The sequence below is a fragment of the Hypanus sabinus genome, chromosome 18 (genome assembly GCF_030144855.1).
Source record: "Hypanus sabinus isolate sHypSab1 chromosome 18, sHypSab1.hap1, whole genome shotgun sequence".
Classification (NCBI taxonomy): Eukaryota; Metazoa; Chordata; class Chondrichthyes; order Myliobatiformes; family Dasyatidae; genus Hypanus; species Hypanus sabinus.
The window spans coordinates 17,871,947-17,895,327 of NC_082723.1; the positions used below are offsets into that span (position 1 = coordinate 17,871,947).

Consider the following 23,381-nt stretch of genomic DNA (forward strand, 5'->3'; position numbering starts at 1 on the left):
GAACAATTTTTGTTTATAAAACTATTTCAATATGAAGTCATTTATATAAAGTGTAAAATGTAAAATTTGCCAGTGATACCAAACTGGAAAATGTGGCAAACAATGAAAATGATATGAAGTGGTTGCAACAGGACACCAGACAAAAAATAGATAAACCAGAAATGAGTGAACAAGTGGCAGATGGACTCTATTAAAGATAATTATCAGGTGATGTATTTTGGAGAAGGATTAGAGGGGAAGCACTATAGACTTAATGGCAGCAAGGAGTGGTAATAAAGCTCAATGTCCATGAACATAGCAGATGCAGAAAAGATCAAACAAAATAAAACTTGCACTATGGCAACTGCCGAATTGCTTTATAAAAAGCAAGCATAGACTCAATGAACCAAATGACCTCCTACAATGCACGACAACAAAACACAAGAAATAATTGAAGGGCAAGTTATGCAATATGTTAATTTGGTTACAGTGCATTTATTAAATATCTATGTATGGAAGCGAGCATCATGATTAAGACTGGTATTTATTTATTTGTCATCATTAATTATAAAAATTGGTCATTAGCCAATGCCTCCTTAAACCACTATAATCTGTCTGGTAAAGGAATTCTTATAGGAGCTGTTTCGTACTAAATTCCGGGACTTAGACCCTGTAAAATGAAAGGATAGCTTTAGATTATTGATTCACTGCAGCGGAGCCCAGATCCTAATGCAAGGCATGATTCATTATTTGGACAATTTAAACATTAGCTTAGATAGTGATGCACCATCGATAACTCTCACTGAGATGTAAAGGCGAGATATCGGCTTTTATTGACTGGAAGAAAGAACAAGCAGTAGTTGACCACCATACTACATCCTGGAGAATGAGGGCCGGGCTCAGGCCTCCATCGCCTTTATACCCGGGTCCATCGGATGAGCCACAGGAGCAGTCAGCAGGGGGCATGTCCCGACAGGTATATGTAGTTCACCACAGATAGACTGGAAAGGCAGGGTGTTGAGAGTTGGACAAAGTTAGATCGCTCTGGGTGCTGGGCCGATTTGGAGAAGTTCAGAATAGCTTCTTTGGCAATGAAATCTAAGATCGGAGCAATAAACTGGGGGCTCAGTGATGCTAAGCATGTGAGACTGCTCCCGGCTGCTGTGCTTCATGACTGAAACCTGCAGTGGTTTATCCCACTAATATGATGAACTGATTATTGAGACTTTGGGCCTACTCCGGGCTACTCTGGGGATTTGGATCAGAATGCTGTTGTTGCTGCTCGTTTCTGTTGTTTTGCATGATTTGTTTTTTTTTCCTCTTTTTCTCTGTGCGCATTGGGGATTGGTCTTTATTTTTTAAATTGGGTTCATTTGGGTTCCTTGCTTTGCAACTGCCTGTAAGCAAACAAATCTCAAGGTTGTATAATTTATACACTCTTTGATAGTAAATGTACTTTGAATACTTCCAAATTAATATTGTATGCAAAATCAAGAACTTGCAGGTGGTGTTATGTGCTCTTTTAGAAGGACAGAAGTCCAGAATTTGAAAGGCCTGGAAGGTAATTGGAATTCACTTTGTAGAAGGTACACAACACATTCACAATACTTCGGTGATAGTGAGAATAAATGTTTAGGATAATAGACAAGGTGTCAGTCAAACAGACTGACACAGACAGTATTGTCTGGAATGGCATTAAGTGCCTTAGATACACTGAAGTTGCAATCATCGAGTCAAGAAAAGAGTATTCCATTTGAGTAACTGTCTCCTTCCTGTCAACTTAAACCAATCTAGCCATTCTCCTCTGACCTTTCTCATTAACAAGGCATGCCACTGAACTGCCATTCACTGGACGTTTTTTTGCTTCTCGCACCATTCTCTGTAAATTTTAGAGATTGTCGTGCAAGAAAATCCCAAGAGATCAGCAGTTTCTGAAATACTCAAACCACACCATCTGGTACCACCAACAATTATTTCATGCTCAGTCACTTAGATCACATTTATTCCCCATTCTAATGCTTAATCTGAGCAACCACTGAACTTCTTGACCATAGCTACATGCTTTTCTGCATTGATTTATTGCCACATGATTGGGTAATTAAATATTTGCATTAACAAGATGTACAAGTGTACCGAATAGAGTGGCCACTGAGAGCATGTTGCCAATTCAATTATTCTTGCAAAGATCCCTTCAATAACATCTTCAACTCTCATCCCTTATACTTGACTAACTTATTCTACAAATGTCAAATAGCAGGGTGACACAGTCAGACTGAGAAGGATGAAGTCAATTTCTAAATATCTCATTGTAGCACTTTCACTTTGGCTATTTGCACTGTATTTTCTCTGTAACTGCAACACTATATAATCTGCATTCTGTCTTATTTTTACTTCCTCAATAAAATAAATGTATGGTATGATCTTTCTGAATGGCATGCAAAACAAAAATCTTTTCACAGTATCTTGAAACAAGTCACAACAATAAATCAATGGTAATAATAATCACAACTTACATCCATTAGATACTTGCTTCAAAATACCTTAGAGGCAGCACAAGTCCAGATGAAGGTTTTCAATACAAAATATCAACTATTCATTTACCTCACAGATTACTTTTTAATATATCAAGGTTTCCATCTACCTCTCTTAAGAACTGAAGTCCATATCCCTATCATCCTTAGCAAAAAGACTTCTTCACATTCCAGCTAATTATTCTGCTAATTACTTGAAGTCTGATTGTTCAAGGAAAAAAATCCCTCCTATTTATTCCATCAAGGCCCCTCATGATTTTTTTTCCATACAGCTCAATTTCATCTTCCCTCAACCTCCGGTTTCTGAGCTGTAATGTTCTATGGTTCTATGATCCAAGGACATACACACCAAAGTACCCAAAGTTTTTGCAGATCTCTCAGCAGTATCCCATTAGTGTGTATTCCCTTGCAATATTGTAGCTCCTGGGAATCAACTTTAACTGGATGAAATTTCATTTGCCACTTTTCTGTCCCGGTGACCACACCATTCTATTTTCTTGCAGTCTAAAACATTCCTCCTTATGGTCAACAAAAGACCAACATCTGTATCAGTGGCAAACTTCTTTATCATGTATCCTACATTGAAGCCAGAAGTCAACATACATTACAAAAGCGAGGGACCAAGTCCCAAACCCTGTAAAACACCAATCATACTTTCCTTCCAGTCATAGAAATACCCACTGACCTTTATCTTTGTTTCCTGTCACTGAGTTAGTTTTGTATTCAATTTGCTACTTTCCCTGGGATCCCATGGGCTTTTACTTTTTTTTGTACAAACCTGTAAAAATCCACAATGCTGGTCAAACCACTATTCTCATCAAATAAGTCTCACAAGACTGTTCCTTAAAAATCTCATTCTGATTGTCCTTTATTCATTTATCATACATCATTCTTATAATTTGCTGGCATTGAAGGTAAACTAAATGATCTACTATTAATCAGAATATCCCTTCCCTTTTAACCAACAGTAAAATGCTAGCAATTGTCCAGTGCTCTGTCACCACTTCTGCAATAAGGGAAGAAACCCAAGATTGCATGTGCCATCAACAAAAAAGCAGGACAAATTTATTCTGCATAATTCCATGTAGTCTAATCTCAATAACTAGAAACATCGGGGAACAATGTTGCCTAGCAGCAAATTACTAAACTCTTAGCTACTAATGCTCAATTTGAGTGCGACAAGTTAAAAAGGACCTCATGGTAGCCTTGGTCCACACCTTGAAAAGATAGCATTTTCTGATTTAGTATGATAACAAACAGACCCCTAGTAAAACTGAAGTTGATGGACTTCAAGAACAAGCCACTAATTGGAGTTACACTTTATAAAAAGAACATGGTTAATCATCACAGCTCCAGTACTTCTCTGCAGTAATTCTTCAGATAACTATGACTAACATCTTCATTTATATCAACAATAACATACCAGGTCGGAAATGGGGATACTTGTTAATGATTGCACCACACTTAATTCCATTCACAACACCTCGGAAATTAACTCACTTATTGCCACAGTGTGGAAGGCCACACTTTTAGCCCTTAAGTCAAAAGGGTTGCCAGTCTCTCGATGGCAAGAGGTCCTCCCTGAGGCACTCCACTCTATCCGCTCCCTGTTATGTACGTCCACCAATGCCACCCCTCACGAGCGCCTATTCTCTTTTCCCAGGAAATCTGCCACTGGGACCACCCTACCGGCTTGGCCGACATCCCCAGGGCCAGTGCTGCTCCGGAAACATGTGAGGAACAATAAATACTCCCTGCTGGTCGAGAGGGTTCACTTTCTACATGCGAACCCCCAGTATGCCTACGTGGTCTTACCTGATGGGCGGGAGGACACGGTCTCCGTCTGCGACCTGGTGCCCGCAGGAGCAGCAGACCTCTACCCCGAACACTCCATGGTAACTATGAACCCTGTACCCGAGGTGACACCACGCACACCGAGCCCTACACAGACTCCTCATGACACTCCTATACCGGGCGACTCGCACGCACATATACCAAGCGCCTCGCACATGCATGAGGGATCACTGATGCCTAGTGGGCTGACACCTCCAGTCAGGCCGGAACCAGCACAACCACCGTCTCCGGTGCAATCACCACCAGCACCTGTGCAATCACAGCCGGTGCTACGTGGATCGCAGTGACAGATTCGACCACCTGATAGACTTAACCTGTAAAAGGTTAACTTGTACGAAGCTTGTAAGAAGCTTCACCCCATGGGGACTCTCTTTTAAAACAAAGGGGGGGGGTGAATGCGGTGAACTACATATACCTGTCTGGACACGCCCCCCCCCCCCCCCCCCGCTGACTACTCCTGTGGCTCCTCCCACAGACCCCAGTATAAAGGCGATTGAGGCCTGAGACCTGCCCTCAGTCTCCAGGATGTAGTGTGGTGGTCAATTACTGCTTGTTCTTTCTTCCAGTCAATAAAAGCCAATATCTCGCCTCACATCTCGGAGAGTTATTGATGGTGCATCATTTATATTTGCCACAGCAAGATCTCAACAATATTTAAGCATGGCATTTTTCCAGGCAAAACCAAAGCTAGGCATCAGAGGGCAGGTTATTGGTAAGCACATGCTTTTTAACACCACCATCAACAATACAGTACTTTCCATTACTTTTCTGAAGATTGAGAACAGAATGAAATGCCAATAAGTCAGTTCGTCCTGTATTTCATGTTCTAATGTCATAATTTTACTGGATCAGAAAGCTCTCACAAGACCTTTCCTTAAAAATCTCATTCTGATTGTCTTTTATTAACTTACTGTACATCATTTCGATAATTTGTTGGCACTGAAGGTAAACTGACTGACCTGTTATTAATCAGTGTATCTCTTCCTTCCCTTTTAACCAGGAATCGTCTAGTTCTTTGTCACCACTCCTGCAACAAGGGAGGAACCCAAGAATGCAAGTGCCATCAACAAAAAAGCAGGACAAATTTAATCTGCCCAATCTCAGTTTAGAGATGCTGAGATTGGGCAGATTAAATTTGTCCTGCTTTTTTGTAGGAGAATGAGGGGTGATTTGATAGAGGTGTATAAAATTAAGATGGGTATAGATGGAGTGAATGCAAACAGGCTTTTCTCACTGAGGCTAGGGGAGAAAAAAACCAGAGGTCATGGGTTAAGGGTGAAGGGGGAAAAGTTTAGAGGGAACATTAGGGGGGGCTTCTTCACGCAGAGAGTGGTGGGAGTGTGGAATGAGCTGCCAGTTGAAGTGCTGAATGCGGGCTCACTTTTGACATTTAAGAAAAACTTGGACAGGTATATGGATGAGAGGGCTTTGGAGGGATATGGGTGCAGGTCAGTGGGACTAGGCAGAAAATGGTTCGGCACAGCCAAGAAGGTCCAAAAGGCCTGTTTCTGTGCTGTGATATTCTATGGTTCTATCCATTAGTCCACAAAGATAAGTAATCATTGTTATTACAAATACATCAATGTGTTTATTCTTTCACTACAGGTCAAACTACTATCTGACAGCTATGCTCTTCAATATACAGATAGCCAGATATGGTGCTACTAAGTAACTCCTAGGAATGTGCATTGACGTCCCCTATAGAGTGCATACTGTGCTATTGCTACTTTAAAATCATATTCAACCTGTAACAATATGAATTCAACAGCCAAGGGACTTCATTAGAGACTAATCCAAAGGAATTTTCCATGTCTTTAAATTATTTGATGCTGAGAGACATTATATAGCACTGGACTCAATGTTAAGGATTCCGTCGCCACTCCTTCTTTACAATACTCCATTATGCTGCCCCCTCTTATTAGTCTGTCCTGTAGGCGAGGCAGAGTTTACCTATGGATTATGATGAAGTTTGTGATATTGACTGAAAAGTATGATTCTGTAAATATAATATCAGACAATATTAGTTTGAGGGATATCTATCCCAACTCTCAGATATTCTTGAGATCTTTGCAGGGTTGATTGAGCTGAAGGTGACTTTCCCAGGGCAAAATCTAGTACTTAAATTTATAATTGGTGATCTACTTACTTCTATTCTTATTTTGTTTAGAAGTAAATGTTTTAGTTAATATAAAAATTACCTGTTATTTATCAAGAAAGTCTAAGTTTATCAGTGCTACTTTCAGGCAATAATAGCTTGTTTTTTTTTAAATATTTCCTTCACTTACCAATTTTCCCCTTTCTTACCCAGATGCTGAAACTCCTAGTAAACACAAAGTACATTGCAGATGCTGTGGTCAAATCAACACGTACAAACAAGCTGGAGGAACTCAGCAGGTCAGGCAGCATCCAAGGTCTCGACCCGAAACATTGACTGCTCATTTCAAAGGATGCTGCCCGACCTGCTGAGTTCCTCCAGCTTGTTTGTAAGTGTTGATTGTAACTCCCATTGTCTATTTTCATAGGTGATGTGTCTTGGTAAATATTTTACTGCTAATGTTGTAAGCTATTTCATGCAATGGTTTTCTGTAGAAGCAGTGTATTCTGCTGGTAGCGTTTGGGTTACTGTTAAAGATAAGGGTGGATTAGGAATGCTGTGCATCTAATCAAGATGGTGGAACAGGGAGAAGGTTCTAGAGAATGCTGGGGAAAAGGTTTTGTGACAGAGACTGAGGTGGATTGAGGTCTTTTTTGGCAGGAGATGGAGAGAGAAGCAGTTCGAGAGAACCAGCTGTAGAATTCGATCCAGCAGGAATGCACGATTCGATGAAGCCTGAGGGAGAATTCTACCAATGATCGGTGAATATGGAGTTGGCTTTGTGAGTACATCGAACACATCAGCTTTTGGAAGATTTGAGCTCCAACTTGTGCACATTTGACTGTTTTAATTATGGTGGGCCCTTTTGTTTTATCTTTCTTTTCTTTAATAACTGCTTGGTTAAGTTAACATTCATGAATATACTTTCTTTATAAGTGTATGGACTGTTATTTCTTGCCATCGAGCGATTGCATGGGGGCAGAAATTAAACAGCACTTACACAGATCAGGGTTCATGTGGGTGAGATATCCCAACCTCCCAGGTTTAGTGGGACCCAACTCATATCTACTCTAGACATATGTAGTCTGAGAAAGATGGTTTTCTCACTGCTGAGTCCAGTGGCCATTAGCAAGGGGCTGAGCCGCATCTCCAGAGACACCTGATAAAAAGCATTAAATTTTTCCTCCCGAGTTCATATCCGCGTCACTGACAAAATTTCACAAGATTGCTCACATCTAATGTTGCCCTCATCTCATGCAAATGTATGTTCAAAGTTCAAGTAAATTTATTATCAAAGTACATATGTCACCATACGCAGTACAACCGAGGTTCGTTTTCTTGTGGGCATTCATAGTAAATGCAAGAAACACAACAGAATCAATGAAAGACTTGCTTCAACAGGACAGACAACAACCAGTATGCAAAAGTCAACAAACTGTGCAAGTACAAAAAGAAAGAAATAATAAAAAAAACAAACAAACAATAAATATTGAGTACATGAGATGAAGAATCCTTGAAAGTGAGTCCATAGGTTGTGGGAACAGTTCAGTGATGGGCAGGGGTGTGTGCCCTGGGTGCCACTTGAAGGGGGGCACCACTGAGCAGTTTCTATTAAAGTCAGACAAGCCATCCTTGGATAGTGAAAAAAGAATTTTCTTCAGTTGTATGATCTGTCTTTGATTATCATGGGTGAGAAGCACTAGGATGGCCTTATTTCAGAGCATTGTGTAAGAAGATCATGAAATGTTTCTTCACGAAGAAGGAAAGTGGAGCTGAAGGATGGAAGAGACAAAAGTTGTCGAGGCAGAGGAAGCCAAGAAGTCGAGCAAGTTCTTCATGCCCTTCTTTGAAAAGCCTGGAACAAGTAGTTCGACACGTTCCATGGAGTCGCCTGCACCTGCTACAAGTTTGTTAGAATACAAAGATGAATCAAGCACAAATACGTCACAAGCCGAGGAGGAAGTCAAGTCAGATAAATCCAACTATGACATGATTAAGCGTGAGGCTGCCACAGAGAACATGGACATGACAGGAGGGGTAGACGGTGGTGGTGGTGATGTTGAGCTTATTGACGAGATTTGACCTGACAACACTGAACCTAGTGAACCGGATGGTGTCAAAGAGCCTTGAACTGTCATACCAGAAGTGACTGAACAGCATGACATTGGACTTCTGAAGTTCAACAAGGATAATGGAAAAGCTATTCTGCCTGACACGTTGAGAACAGAAATAAAAAAGCTGGGTTCGAAATATTTCCAGAACAGTGAGGACCCTTTCCTACCAACAAATAACTGCTCAATGAACAAAACTTGGTTCAAGAGGAAATGGGGAAATGGTTGTGGTGAGGAGGTTACTCACTCATGGCTGGTCTATTCCCCTTCTAAAGAGTCTGCACTTTATATCTGTTGTCTTCTCTATTCCCAGTCAGACCATCAATCCTCATTGGAGCAGGAAAGTGGATTCAACCAGTGGAAAGCACCTGAAAAGGTTCATGAAAATGCCAGAAATCATCAGGAATGCTTCACACAGTGGAAAGAAATGGAAAGAAATTTAGCTGGAAACAAAGGAGTTATTGACATGGTATTTCAGTCACAGATTAAGAAGGAAAAGCAGAAGAGGTGTGATTTCTTGATGAGAATCCTTCACTGCATAAAATTCCTTGCGACTCAGAACCTGGCTTTGCAAGGACACAGGGAGTCACTTCAGCTAGACGATGACTCCAAAGTGGGAAATTTCCTTGGCTTACTGAAACCACTGGCCATCTTAGACCCTGTCATAAAAGAAAACCTCACTCATTTGGAAAGTCACCCTGGATCCACATCTCATCTTTCACTGGGTGTCCAGAATGAATTCATCCATGACAGCATCCACTGTTCACCAGAGTTTACTGAGAAGCATTCATAAAGCCAGATACTATGGTCTCATATTCGACTCGACTCCTGATCAGTCACACCATGAACAGATGTCAGAAGTAGTGAGGTATGTGGAAGTTAATTTTGACAGGAAAACAGTCCGTGTTAAGTCCTTCCTTGGTTTTATCCAGATAAGCCAGAAAGATGCTGAGAGCTTGGTTGAAGACATCTTGAAACAGCTAGAGAAGGATGAAATAGAGCTACAAGATTGTCGGTTACAGTGCTATGACAACGCTGCTGTGATGGCTGGACACAGAAGTGGTGTTCATCAAAGAATAAGTGAGAAAAACAACCTGGCAGTGTTTGTGAATTGCAACGATCACTCACTCAACTTGGTGGCTGTACATGCGGACTAGCAAGATACAATGATAGTCACATTTTTTGGAACCATTGAAGTTCTCTATGTGTTTTTCTCTCATTCAACACAGCACTGGGAAAAACTCAAAAATGCCGTGCCTGTGGTTGTTAAGTCGGAGTCCAAAAGCAGGTGGAGTGCAAGGACAGAAGCAGTGAAGGCCATCAACAAGTACCTTGAGGAGATAATTCAAGTTCTCCAGGACATGATAGACAATGAAAATGAGACCAGTGAAACAAGAAGTGACGCAAGGCAGTTGTACAACTGCATGTTGAGTTACAATTTTCTGATTTTGCTAGGATATTGGAACAAAGTACTCATTTGTTTTGACTGTATTCAAAAGAGGCTGCAGGATCCTAGCAAGAACTTCCACGATGCTGCCATGGATTTGAAAGCCCTCCAAGATCATTTTTATGATGAAAGAGAAGTGTTGGTCAGTAAATCATTCGAAGAAGAAGTCAGTCTCTGTCAAGAATGGAATATTGAAGTTGAAAGATGTCAGAGACGAAAGAAACAAATGGCTGATGAGAACTCGAGAGACGCTGGGAGGAAATGGAAAGAGTCATGAAGGGAACACTCGACCATCTTCACAGAGAAATGGATGAAAGGTCTGTTTATTTGACGCCAAGTTTGGGTTCCTTCTTGATGTCGAGGGACTGTGTTATGGCACCAACCGTAACAACCCAAGAAGAAGTGCGAAAATTTGGGCGAATTATACAGCTCTGATATTGATGGACAGCAGCTACATAAAGAAATTTTGGATTGCAGAATATTGCTATCAAGGCGGTTCGACTTGAAAATATCAAGACCTGAAGAGTTTCTTGCTTCTTGAATTTATTGTTCAGTATGGAGATGAGAGCATCTTCCCCAATCTTCACATTGCTATTCAAATAATGCTAACCATCGCAGTTTCCATCACCAGCTGTGAGATCATTCAGTGAGTTAAAACTAATACTTTCGTATTTGAGAGACTCCATGGGTCAAGGCAGACTCTGATCTTGCTCTGCTGAGTGTAGAAAGAGAAGAAACTGAAAAAACTGACTTTGATCACATCATAGACCAATTTCTATCAGTGAAAGCAAGGAAGGTGCAGTTACAATTTTCATGTAGTGCCATAATTTGTTAATTAAAAGATTAACAAGCTTGACTTGTATTTTTGAGCTGATATTATGGTAAAGTTATCTAAAAGATGGGTGTCAGATGTTTGGACAGGGGCGCAATTTCCGTGCCTGCCACAGGCACTATTTTCTGTAGATACACCCCTGGTGATGGGGCATAAGACCATAAGAAATAGGAGCAGAACTAGGTCATCTGGCCTGGCGAGCCTGCTCAATAAGATCATGGGTGATCTGACTATGGACTCATCTCCACCTCCCTTGCCTTTTTCCATAATCCTCAATTCCCCTACTCTGCAAAAATCTAGCCAGCCTTACCTTAAATATATTTACTGAGGTACCTGCCACTGCTTCACTGGGCAGAGAATTCCACAGATTAACCACTTTCTGGGAAAAGCAGTTCCTCCTCATCACAGTCCTAAATCTACTCCCCCGAATCTTGAGGCTATGTCCCCTAGTTCTAGTCTCACCTACCAGTGGAAACAACTTTCCAGCCTCTATCTCATCTATCCCTTTCATAATTTTATATGTTTCTCTAAGATCTCCTCTCATTCTTCTGAATTCCAGTGAGTACAATCCCAGGCTACACAATCTCTCCTCAGAGTCTAACCCCTCATCTCTGAAATCACTTCTGCACTGCCTCCAAAGCCAGCATATTCTTCCTCAAGTAAAGAGACCAGAACTCCACCCAGTACTCCTGGTGCAGCATCATGGTTGCAGCATAACCTCCTTGGTCTTAAATTCAATCCCTCTCACAACGAATCCAACTTTCCATTTGCCTTCTTAATAGCCTGCTGCACCTGCAGACCAACCCTTTGAGATTTACGGAGAAGCACTCCTAAGACCCTCTGCACAGCAATATGGTGCAATTTTTTAACATTTAAATAACAACTGATCTTCCATTTTTCCTTCCAAAGTGAATGATCTTGCATTTACCAATATTGTACTCCACCTGCCAGACCCTTACCCACTCACATAAACTATTTATATCTCTCTGCAGATTCTCTGTATTTTCTGCACAATGTGCTTTTCCACTCAATTTAGTGTCATAAGCAAAGTTAGATACACTATATTCAATCCCCTCTTCCAGATCCTTAATGTATATGGTGAACAGTTGTGGCCCAGCACCAACCCCTGCGGCACACCGCTCACCACTGATTACCAACCAGAGAAACAACCATGTATCCCAACCCTCTGCCTTCTATTAGTTAACCAATCCTCTATTCATGCTATTAAATCACCCCCAACTCTATACATCCTTATTGGTAAATCTTTTATGCGGCACCTTACTGAACGCCTTCTGGGAATCCAAGTAAATAACATCCATCTGTTCCCCTCTGTCCGCTGCACTTGTTATATCTTCAAAGAACTTCAGTAAGTTTGTCAAACAGGACCTGCCTTTGCTGAATCCAGGCTGCATCAGCCTGATGGATCCATTTCTTTCCAGATGCCTCACTATTTCTTCTTTAATGATAGTTTCAAGCATTTTCCCAACTACAGATGTTAAACTAACTGGCCTATAGTTATCTGCCTTTTGCCTACATCCTATTTTGAACAGTGGTATGACATTTGCCATTTTCCAAGCAGACAGGAACTGCCCAAAGTCCAGAGAATTTTTGTAAATCATCACCAAAGCCTCTACTACAACTTCTGCCATTTCTTTTTGTACCCTGGACTAGGGGACTTATCTATCTTCAGGCCCACAGGTTTCCTCAGCACTACCTCTTTAGTGATAGCAATTGTATCAAGGTCCCCACCTCCCATCACATCCATAACATCTCTCTTTGGCTTGCCAGATGTGTCCTCCACCGTGAAGACAGACACAAAATAGCCATTCAAAACCTTGGCTATTTCCTCAATACCCAATATCAATTTCCCCTTCTCATTCTCCAAAGAACTACATACACTTTAGCCATCCTTTTTCACTTTATATAATTAAAAAAACTTTTACTATCCATTTTCATATTTTGTCCTAGTTTATTTTCATAATCTAGGTTCCCTTCCTTTATTGCTTGCTTAGTGGTACTTTGTTGCTTTTTAAAGTTTTCCCAATCTTCCAATTTCCCACTACTCTTGGTGACTTTGTATGCATGAGCTGTTAGTTTGATGCCTTTTTCTTATTTCCCAAGTTATCCAGGGCTGACTCTCCCCATTCTTGCTGTCCTTGCTTTTAACTGGAACATACTTCTGTTGAGCACCATGAAAAATCTCTGAAAGTCTTCCACTGTCCTACCATATAGCCTATGTTCCCACTCTACCCTAGCCAAATCATTTTAGTCTCCATTGTTTAGGCATTAAAACACTGGTTTTCGACTGAACTATTGCACCCTGAACTTGTCTAAAAACTCAGTCATACTGTGATCACTCTTTCCAAGAGCAAGTGGAATTGAGTGAAGTTATCCCCTCTGGTTCAAGAGCTTGATGGTTGATGGGTAATAACTAGTCCTGAACCTGGTGGTGTGGGTCCTGAGGCTCCTGTACTTGCTTCCTGATGGCAGTGGCAAGAAGAGAACTGGGCCAGGATGGTGAGTATCCTTGGTGATGGATGCTGCTTTTCTCCACGTAGATGTGCTCAAAGGTGAGGAGGGATTTACCTGTAATGGTCTGGGCTGCATCCACCACTTTTTGTAGGCCTTTTTGTTCAAGAGCACTGGTGTTTCCATATCAGGTAGTGATGCAACCAGTCAATATACTCTCCAACACACGTCTATAGAAGTTTGTTAATGTTTTAGATAACGTGCCAAATCTTCACAATTCTGTAACAAAAGTAGAGGCCCTGCCATGCTTTCTTTGTAATGGCACTCATGTGCTGGAGCCGGGAAAATCCTCTGAAGTTATAACAAAGAGGAATTTAAAATTGCTGATCTTCTCCACCTCTGATGAGGACTGGCTCATGGACCTCCAGTTTCCTCCTTCTGAAGTCAATAATTAGCTCCTTGGTTTTGCTGATATTGAGTGAGAAGTTATTGTGGCACTACTCAGCTAGATTTCAATCTCCCCCTTATATGTGTATGGTCATGCACTTTGGTAGAAGGAATGAAAGGGCTGATTATTTTCTAAATGGAGAGAAAATACAAAATTCTGAGGTGCAAAGGAAGAGACTTTGGTGTCCTTGAGCAGGATTCCCTAAAGGTTAATCTGGAGGGTGAATCTGTGGTGAGGAAGACAAATGCAATATTAGCATTCATCTCAAGAGGACTAGAATATAAAAGCAAGGATGTAATGTTGAGACTTTATAAAGCACTGGTGTGATTGAGAGCATTGATGCATTGAGAGCAGTTTTGGGCCCCTTATCTTAGAAAGAATGTGCTGAAACTGGAAAAGATTCAAAGGAGGCTCACAAAAATGATTCCAGGATTGAATGGCTTGCCATATGAAGAGCGTTTGATGGCTCTGGGCCTGTATTCACTAGAATTCAAAACAATGAGGGGTGACTTCATTGAAACCTATTGAATGGTAAAAGGCCATGTTAGAGTGGATGTGGAGAGGACGTTTCTTAAGTTGGGAGAGTCAGAGGCCAGAGGACACAGCCTCAGAATAGAGGGGTGTCCTTTTAGAATGGAGATGAAGAGGAATTTCTTTAGTCTGAGTGGTGAATCTGTGGAATTCTTTGCCACAGGCAGCTTTGGAAGCCAAGTCTTTATGTATATTTAAGGCAAAGGTTGATAACTTCTTGATTGGTCAGGACATGAAGGGATATGGGGAAAAAGGCAGGAGATTGGGGCTGAGGAAAATTGGATCAGCCATGATGAAATGGCGGAGCAGACTTGATAGGCCAAATGGCCCATACATCTTATGGTCTTATGCTGATTCGTCACCACTTTTGATTCAGCCCACAACAGTGGTGTCGTCAGCAAACTTAAGTATGGCACTGGAGCTGTGCTTAGCCTCACAGTCATAAGTACAAAGCAAGTAGAACAGGGAGCTAAGCACACAGCCTTGTGGTCCACCTGTGCTGATGGAGATAGTGGAGGAAATGTGGTTGCCAATCTGAACTGACTGGGATCTGCAAGTGGAGAAATAGAGGATCTAGTTGCACAAGGCTGTATTGAGGTCTAGGTCTTGAAGCTCATTGATTAGTTTTGAGGGGATGATAGTATTGAATGCTGAGCTGTAGTCAATGAAGTCATGATATATTCACTTTCGCCGTCCAAAGTTCATGGATTGAGTGAAGAGCCAATGAAATAGCATCTGCTGTTGATCTGCTATATGCATTATTGCCGGGGACACTAAAAAAAATTCAGGAGCTACAAACAACTGAAGTGAAATCCACCTTAATTGCCATTACTAAATCTTGATTGACATCAGTTAACATAGTACATGGGGCCTGCAGTTAATATTCCACTGTGCCGTCATATCTGGTGGTTGTGTTCTCTAGATTAAGCAGGCTTACAAAAAAACAAGTAGATATAAACTGGTATGTGCCAAAATTGACAGGTGGCGTTTAGTAAAATGTGCTGGATAATTAAGAATTGGTGTAGCTCTGCCTTTGACTCCTCTATTGGCCTAGTATCTACCTCAGACTTGAGTGCACCAGACCATTAAATGCCAGATAATTAAGCTTTTACAAAGTATTCCTCCAATTTTTGGCATGCTCAATTTTTCACTTATCAAACAAGGCAGAGTAAATGAAATCACTTATAAACATACTTTAAGATAAATATTGGTCATGGTTTTTGCTAAATCACAACCTAATAGAAAACAATATTACAAAATATACAATGGGAATAAGCATGGTTATTTAAAGACAAACAATTCAAGAGTGCAAATGCAAATTCTAACAGAGCAATTTATGAAACTGAAATGATGCCATCTTTTCTGATGTTAATAATTAAACTATGCACAGGATTGTTCTGTAAAACCTTAAAGGATAGAATATGCCATATACATATCTTGTCTTACTAATTTAGAATTCTTAATGAAAAAGACATTTAAGAGGATTTATCAGAATCAGGTTTATTATCACCGGCATGTGATGTGAAATCTAAGTAATAAAAGTGGCATTGACTGAGAAGTTATATTTAACCAGGAAAGAAAAAAATCACCAAAGTGGCAATGATAATCACTAATGCAATGTTGGAAACATGACACCAAGTTCCGACAAAACCACTAGGTTTTATATCACATAATTTGAGGGAACTATCGATCAAGAAACCTGAAGAATTCTCATGCTTTCCTTCAAGAGATCTTTTAAACTCAAGACAGATCTTTAAGATAACTGTTGATATTACAACTTGCTTTTCTTTAGAATCAGAAAATACTCCTCGACTCATAAACAAACAAAATGCTGAAATCCAAAGCGACACCCATGAAATTCTGGAGAAACTCAGCAGGTCCAGTTATGGAGAGGAATAAACAATCGATGTTTTGGCACAAAAGGTTGACTATTTATTCCTTTCCATAGATGTCGACATTCCTAGAGTCACTAGAATTTAAAAACAGAGGTGTTCTCATTGTAAGCAACAAAAATACAGAGACAACTGGCAGAGTAGATGTCAAGAAGCTGCTGGCTATGGATGGAGAGAACAAGTAGGGATCGATCTTAAAAACATTTTGGGACTAAAATACAGAAATTTATTCAAGACTGGGAATGCAATTCTTAAATATTAAGGAAATCATGGGATATGAGTTTGGCAAGACTCAGGATGTTGAAAACAGCAAGTCTTGTTGCATATGAGTTTCATTGAAGTTTAAGCTGATTGGCCATTGTGTGAATGCAGAAGTTATGGAGAACTGAGGCTTTTGCTCATGATATTTCAGTGCGAAGAGGTGGAGGCCACTTTGGATTGGCCATTGCATGAGTGAGCTAATGGAGAAGTCTAAAATCTGAGGTTTTGGTTCAAGAGATTTTGGCAAGGCAGCGCAGGCAAGTAGATTGCCAAGGGTCTCTTTTAAACAGTATTTAACAGAAAACACAATGAATTACAACAAATCAAATAAAATAGGGGTACAGGATCAGGTGATGTTTTGTAGCTACATAATGTTGGACCATGGTGGACCCCATTATGGCTCCTGGTGACTACATATGCAGCATATGTTGGCTGCTCAAGAAACTCAGGGTGAAATTTGATGGTCTGAAATCCGAACTTCAAATGTTGCAAACGTCACATATCTGGGAAGGGGAAAGTTGCCTGAGAACCATATTTCAAGAGGCAGTCACACCATTTAGATTAAAATTTCAAAGTTGGTTTATGTCCAGGGATAAGAGGGTGTGCCTATAAGTGAGGCTGGTAGGTGGATCCAAGAGGTAGTGCTGAAGGAGCCTCACCCCTTGAGCTTGTCTAACAAGTCTGAGGTTGTTGCTCGCTTTGAGAATGAGGGTGGTGGCTGCAGGAAAGATGAACAACTGAACCATGGCACCATGTTTCAGGGAGCCATTCAAGAGGGGAGAGAAAGGAGAAATGCATTTGTAATTGGGGATAGTATAGAATAGGCACAACACTGTTGAAAGGATCAAGAGCCCTGAAGACTGTGTATCTGACTGGTGCCTGGGTTGTATAAAGTAAAAGAAAAGAAAGATACTGAAGGATACAGAAGTCTCCAGAATAAAAAATAAGACAAAAAGTTTTGAAAAGGACGAGAATTTAACTTCAGATAACATGAAGCTAATAATTGAAAAGGAACGTGACTGAAGGTGTTATATCAGAATGCAAGCAGTATACATAATTATGTAGACGATCTTGTAGATGAGAAATTGGCAGGTATGACACTCAGTGAGTAGTGGCTGAAAAAGATCACAGCTAGGAGCTTAACATCAAAGGACATACATCATAGCAAAAGAACAGGCAAGTGGAAAGAGGGGATGGGATGGTTGTTGGTAAAGAATTAAATCAAAACCTTTGAAAGAAGTGACATAACATCAGAAGATGAAGAATCCTTGAGGGAAGAGTTAAGAAGCTGCAAGGGTAAAAAGACTGATGAGAGTTATATGCAGGCCTTCAAATAAATTACAAATAGGGGATAGAAAAGGCAGTAAAAAGGGCAATGTTTGCTCTTGGGGGATTTCAATGTGTAGGTAGATTTGGAAAATCAGGTTGGTGTTGGATCCTAAGTGAAGGAATTTGTAGACACCTACATTTTAGATCAGCTTGTAGTTGAGCCCACTAGGGAAATGATACTTCTGCATTAGGTGTTGTGTAAAGAACAAGATTTGATTAGAGAGATAAAGATAAAAGAATTATAGGAGGCTGTGCTCATAATATAGTAGAATTCACACTGCAGTTTGAAAGGGAGAGGGAGAAGCTAAAATCCAATGTATCAGTATTACAATGGAGTAAAGGGGTCTACAAGGGAATGAAAGAGGAGCTGGCCAAAGTTGATTGGAAGAATAAACTAACAGGGATAAAAGTAGAATAAGTTCCTGGGAGTAATTTGGAAGACGTAGGTTTGGCTCATCCCAAATAGGAAGCATTCTAAAAGGAAGGAAGAAGCAACAAAGGCTAAAAAAGCATAGAAGCAATAGAGAGGACATATAACTCGTTGACAGCTAGAGAATTGAGTAGCTTTTAAAACCCAATGGAGGCAACTAAAAATGCAATGAGAGAAAAAAATGAAACATGTAAATAAGCCAGCCAATAATATAAAAAAAAGATACTAAAAGTTTTTTCAGATATATAAAGAGCAAAAGAGAAGCAAAAGTGGATATTAGACTACTTTTAGTAGTCTAATAATGCTGCCAAGACAGTAATGGGGACAAAGAAATGGCAACCGAACTGAAGAAGTATATTGAGTTGGTCTTCATTGTGCAAGATACCAGCAATATGCCAGAAATTCATAAGGATACAGAAGTGAGAGTAGACATTATTACTAAAAAGATGCTTGGGAAGCTCTGAAGGTAGATAAATCACCTGGAACAGATGGACAACACTGAAGGGTTCTGAAAAAGGTAGCTGAAGAGATTGTAGAGGCATTAGTAGTGATCATTCAAGAATCACTAACTTCTGGAATGGTTCCAGGGGACTGAAAAATTGAAATGTCACTCTGCTGTTTAAGAGAGAGAGGCAAAAGACAGGAAATTATGGACAGTTAGCTTAACTTTAGTGGTTGACAAAATATTTGAGTCCATTATTAAGGAGGTTATGAGGTACTTGGACATACACAATAAAATAAGCCGAAGTCAGCATGGTTGATTTAAGAGAAAACCTTGCCTGATAAATCCGTTGGAATTCTTTGAGGAAATAACAGGCAGAATAGACAAAGGAGAGTCAGTGAATGTTAACTTGGAGTTACTGAAGGAATTTAACAAGGTGCTGCACATGAGGCTGCTTAACAAGGTAAAAGCACATGATATTACAAGAAAGATAATAGCATGGATAGAAGATTAGCTGACTGGCAGGAAGCAGTGAGTGGGAACAAAAGGGAACCTTTTCTGTTTAGCTGTGGGTGACTGATGGTGTTCTGCAGAGGTCTGCATTGGGTGCAATACTTTTCACGATATATGTAAATGATCTGAATTATGAAATTGTTAGCTTTGTTGTCAAGTTTGCAGATGATACAAAGATATATGAAGGGTTATGCAAGGCTGGGGAAGCAAGAGTCTAGAGAAGGACTTGGACATGGTAGGAGAATGGGTAAAGAAGTGGCAGATGAAATATACTGTAAGGCATTATATGGAGATGCTCTTTGGTAGAAGAGCATTGGTAGAAAGGCATTGACTATTTTCTTATTGCATATTGCTCTTCAGTAGAAAGGCATTGACTATTTTCTAAACGGGGAGAAAATTCCAAAATTGGAGTTGCAAGGGGACTCAGGATTCCCTAAAGGTTAATTTGCAGGTTGAGTCGATAGTAAGGAAGGAAAATGCAATGTTAGCATTAATTTCAAAAGCGTTGATAAGACATCATTTGGAGTATTGTGAGCAGTTTTGGGCCCCATATCTAAAAAAGGTCTAGATGAGTTTCATGAGAGTGATCACAGGAATAAAATGGTTATGAGCCTGTACTAACTAGTGCTTCGAAGAATGAGGGGGCATCTCATTAAAATCTACCGAATATTGCTAACCCTTAATACAGTGGACAGGGAGGGCATTTTTGCAATAGCCGAAGAGTCTAGGACCAACCTCAGAATGGACGGTCATCAAGCCATGCTTGAAAATTTGTAACTCAGTTCTTTGTCATTTGGGTCAGCTTCAGATGGTGAAGGTTTTGAAGAAAGTTACATCAAATTAACACCCAGCTATTCCACTGACAATCATTGGTTTGGTATTTGTGTACAGTAATTAAAAAATGTTTACTCACTGTTTCCATAATAAATATTTGACATTAACTTACCTGCTTTATTTTGAGATCCCAAAGTAATCAATAGGATTAACAGCAAATTTTTCTCCATGGTTGTCTTTTATTTTGTGAATAATTTCTTCTGTCCTGTGTCTAGAAAGTAATACACCTCAAGATGTTTTTCTCCCACCGAGAGATATATTGCAAATTCAATTTAGGAGGAACCTTGAAATATCTGAAGAGCTTATTCCTCAATTCCAGTCTCCCGAAAAGTTAGAAATCTGTCAAAAATGTAAAAATGCAATTAACTGTTGCTATGATAAACCTTGTCCTGTTCATCCAAACTCTACATCACACTTAATGAATATCTTCTAGAAATCCACGAGATCAACAGCTAAACTTCTCAAAATCCGACCTAAATTTTAGGTGTAGACTATAAGGATTCATACTACAATGTAAATTTTGCACATGTTCCCTAATGTTGTGACAGTAATAGAAAATGCTGGGAAAACTCAGCAAGTCAGGCATCATCTGTGTAAAGAGAAACAGTTAACATTCCATCAGAGCAAATTGAATGCTGAAGTTTTTGATCTGAAATATTAACTATTTCCACAGTCACTTCCAATCTGCTGAGTTTTCCAATATTTTCTGATTTATATCAGGTTTCCAGAAACTGCCATTTTGTTTTTCATTTTTGCAAACTCCTTCAAATTAATAGGAGCATAAAGTGAATTAGAACAGCAAATCTCCGAGAAGAACACAAGAGACTGCAGATGCCGGAATCTGGAACAAAGTGCAAAATCCCTGAGGAACTCAGCGGGTCAAGCAGCACCTGTAGACTTTGTGTGATAATCATCGTCGAGAACCACTATATCCAGAAATGCTGTTTGATCCGCTGAATTCCTCCAGCAGTTTTTTTTAAACAGCAAATCTCAGGGCGACTCGAATCTACAATATTGATTATTGATTTCATAAAATGTCCATGATTATTTTTCTAACACTGTTCTGTAGTGCTGCATCGTTCCGAACATCTGCTCGAAAGTTAGTCTATTCAAATGCCAAATTACCCAATTTCTCATTTAACAATAGATCGAGAAACTCGAGAATCAAAGCCGCGGAAATCTTATTCCTGGACATCAACTAGGCGCAAAAAAAAACCGTCCTGAACGGAGATTGTGAAAACTATAGAAAGAAAAACTTCACCATTTATCTAGTTTCCCTACTTCACAAACAATTAAATGATTTTCTCTGTCTGTAATGGCGAAACTACAAGGTTGCCCCCGAAGAATCCACGAGCTTCACAGAATATTTTTCTGCACTTCTAACACAGACAAATTAATCATAGCGGAAAGGATGACATGCGAGCAAATCATGGTCTAGTCAAATTAAAAGCAAAGCCTCCAACAACTGGTCAAATCATCCTTCAATAACTCTTTAAAAATCATCATTCTCATCGTCACGCTTCAAAACGTGATTTTTTTCAACTATTTGCACAAATCTCCGTTTGCACGATCGTACTGTCAACATTAAAAAGTATTACTGGCACCTATATTCATCAAGGACAACCATATTCGGGTGGTTCCGTGATTTTTACAATAAACTTCATTTAACTTATACAGAAATAATTCACTCAGAGAACTTGAGGGATACTACTAGAAGTAAGTTAGTTTAAAAGATAATTGTCTTCAGCGTTTGCTACGGCCCGTTTATTCATTTTAATCTCGGTTGGCGAACACCGACCGGATTTTGATTTAAATCCCCAAAAAAAAACTCATTTCTTAAAACCACAACATCTTCCTTCCTGAATTAAGTACTCTACCCAAGTATACATAGAATTAAACCGGAGACAAATCCCATGATTTATAAATAATTTGCTTATGTTGTACATTTCCCACCAGCACAGCAATTATGATTTGTAATACATACGGTTCTAATTATGATGAATACTGTTGAAATTTTAATCATTCAAACTTGTCAAACCTTCTGAAAATCTTTGAAATACGAGCAAACTTCAAAACTAAAACTTCATTTTTAAACCAACTATATAATTTAAAGTTTCGACAAACTTAGCCCCAACAACCTATGCCTTACCAGATGTTAACAGGTAGTTGCCTTTCTCGTATCGTTGCCGAGTGACGTTGGAAGACTAAAAGTTATCCCTTTAACTCAAAAATTTTAATCCCTGAGTAAACTTTCAAGTCTTTTTTCGCTTTGAGTAAACGCCACATGAGTCTGCCCTTTCAAGTAATTGGCAGCCTGATTGTCGAATCGGAATTTAATAACAGAGCTATGCTCCGCCTCTAGCATGAAGGCTTCACCAATAGGCACCAAGATTGGGTGGGACCAAAGCCATACGCTGAAACGTCGCAAGCAGCAACAGGAAAACGGGAATCATGTTCTTGTCAAACTCCGAGAACAGAGAAAAAAAGTTTTCCGTAAAGTATGTCAATTAGGACCCTTTTAAGTATTTATAAGGATAAAATAACAATAATGACTCATGCTATTTGCGATTCTTCAAAAATTTTAAAGCTAGGTATTGTTATTTCCTGATAACTGTTCCTCCTACTTTGGTGTAGAACTGAATACATATTGCAGTATTGACAAGGACGGCCAGTACTGGAGACAAGTTATAAAAATAATCTTACCTCGAAATAGGCAAGTTAAGAATTCCCCAAATTTTATTTTCTCCCCTTCCCTTCGAGAGGAAATTTAACGGTCCGAAATGGCGGTAGTGCGTTTTTCTCTCTCTCTCTCTCTCCGCGCCGGGATAGGATTTTCCTGTTCACTGCCTCCTTCTCGTCATGCCCTGTGTGTAAACTTGTTTTTCTCCTTCACCTCCTGTCTCGGAAAAGGCGAGAGAGGAAAAAAAAAAGTCTCCAGCCGGCGCCGGGAAATCCGATTGGAGCCGCGTCGCGTGGGGACTGAGAGGCGCGGGGGAGGGCGGCGACCGTTGGGGTGCGGGGAGGGTGGCGGGCGGGCGGTCGCGAGCCGCGGGCTCTGTGGCAGGAGGAAAAGGCGGGGTTGGGTGCGGATGGCGACGAAGGAGCAAGAGTTGGGTGGAATTGAGAGATGGGGAGCTAGGGGGGAGAAAAATGGCGTTTGGGGGATGAGGGAGCAAAAGTTGGCAGGGAGGGGAGAAGTGGCAGGAGATGAGAAGAGGGCAACTGTTGGATGGTGTTGAAAGATGGGGAGCTGGGGAGAAGCTGGAAAGTTTTGAGGGGATTAGGGAGCAAAAGTTGGCATGGAGGGGAGAAGTGGCAGAGGTGAGACAAGGGGAGGAGAGGGCAACAGTTGGATGGAGTTGAAAGATGGGGAGCTAGGGGAG

At 40.3% G+C, this 23,381-nt stretch overlaps 1 protein-coding gene across 2 annotated transcripts in view; it reads right to left on the reverse strand.

Moving 5' to 3' along the window:
- LOC132407366 (transforming growth factor beta receptor type 3-like) overlaps positions 1–22,928 on the reverse strand; it is a 133,899-nt gene extending 110,971 nt beyond the window's left edge. The window contains exons 1-2 of one of the 2 annotated variants that reach the window (XM_059993741.1): positions 22,702–22,928; positions 20,111–20,337 (exon numbers count right to left, since the gene is read on the reverse strand). In XM_059993741.1, the coding sequence (XP_059849724.1) occupies positions 20,111–20,168 (58 nt within the window). In that variant the 5' untranslated portion in view covers positions 20,169–20,337; positions 22,702–22,928. Of the gene's footprint in view, positions 1–20,110; positions 20,338–22,147; positions 22,289–22,701 lie in introns of those variants that run through there. The other variant, XM_059993742.1, reaches the window with a different exon arrangement.
- Between the last annotated feature and the right edge of the window lie 453 nt (positions 22,929–23,381).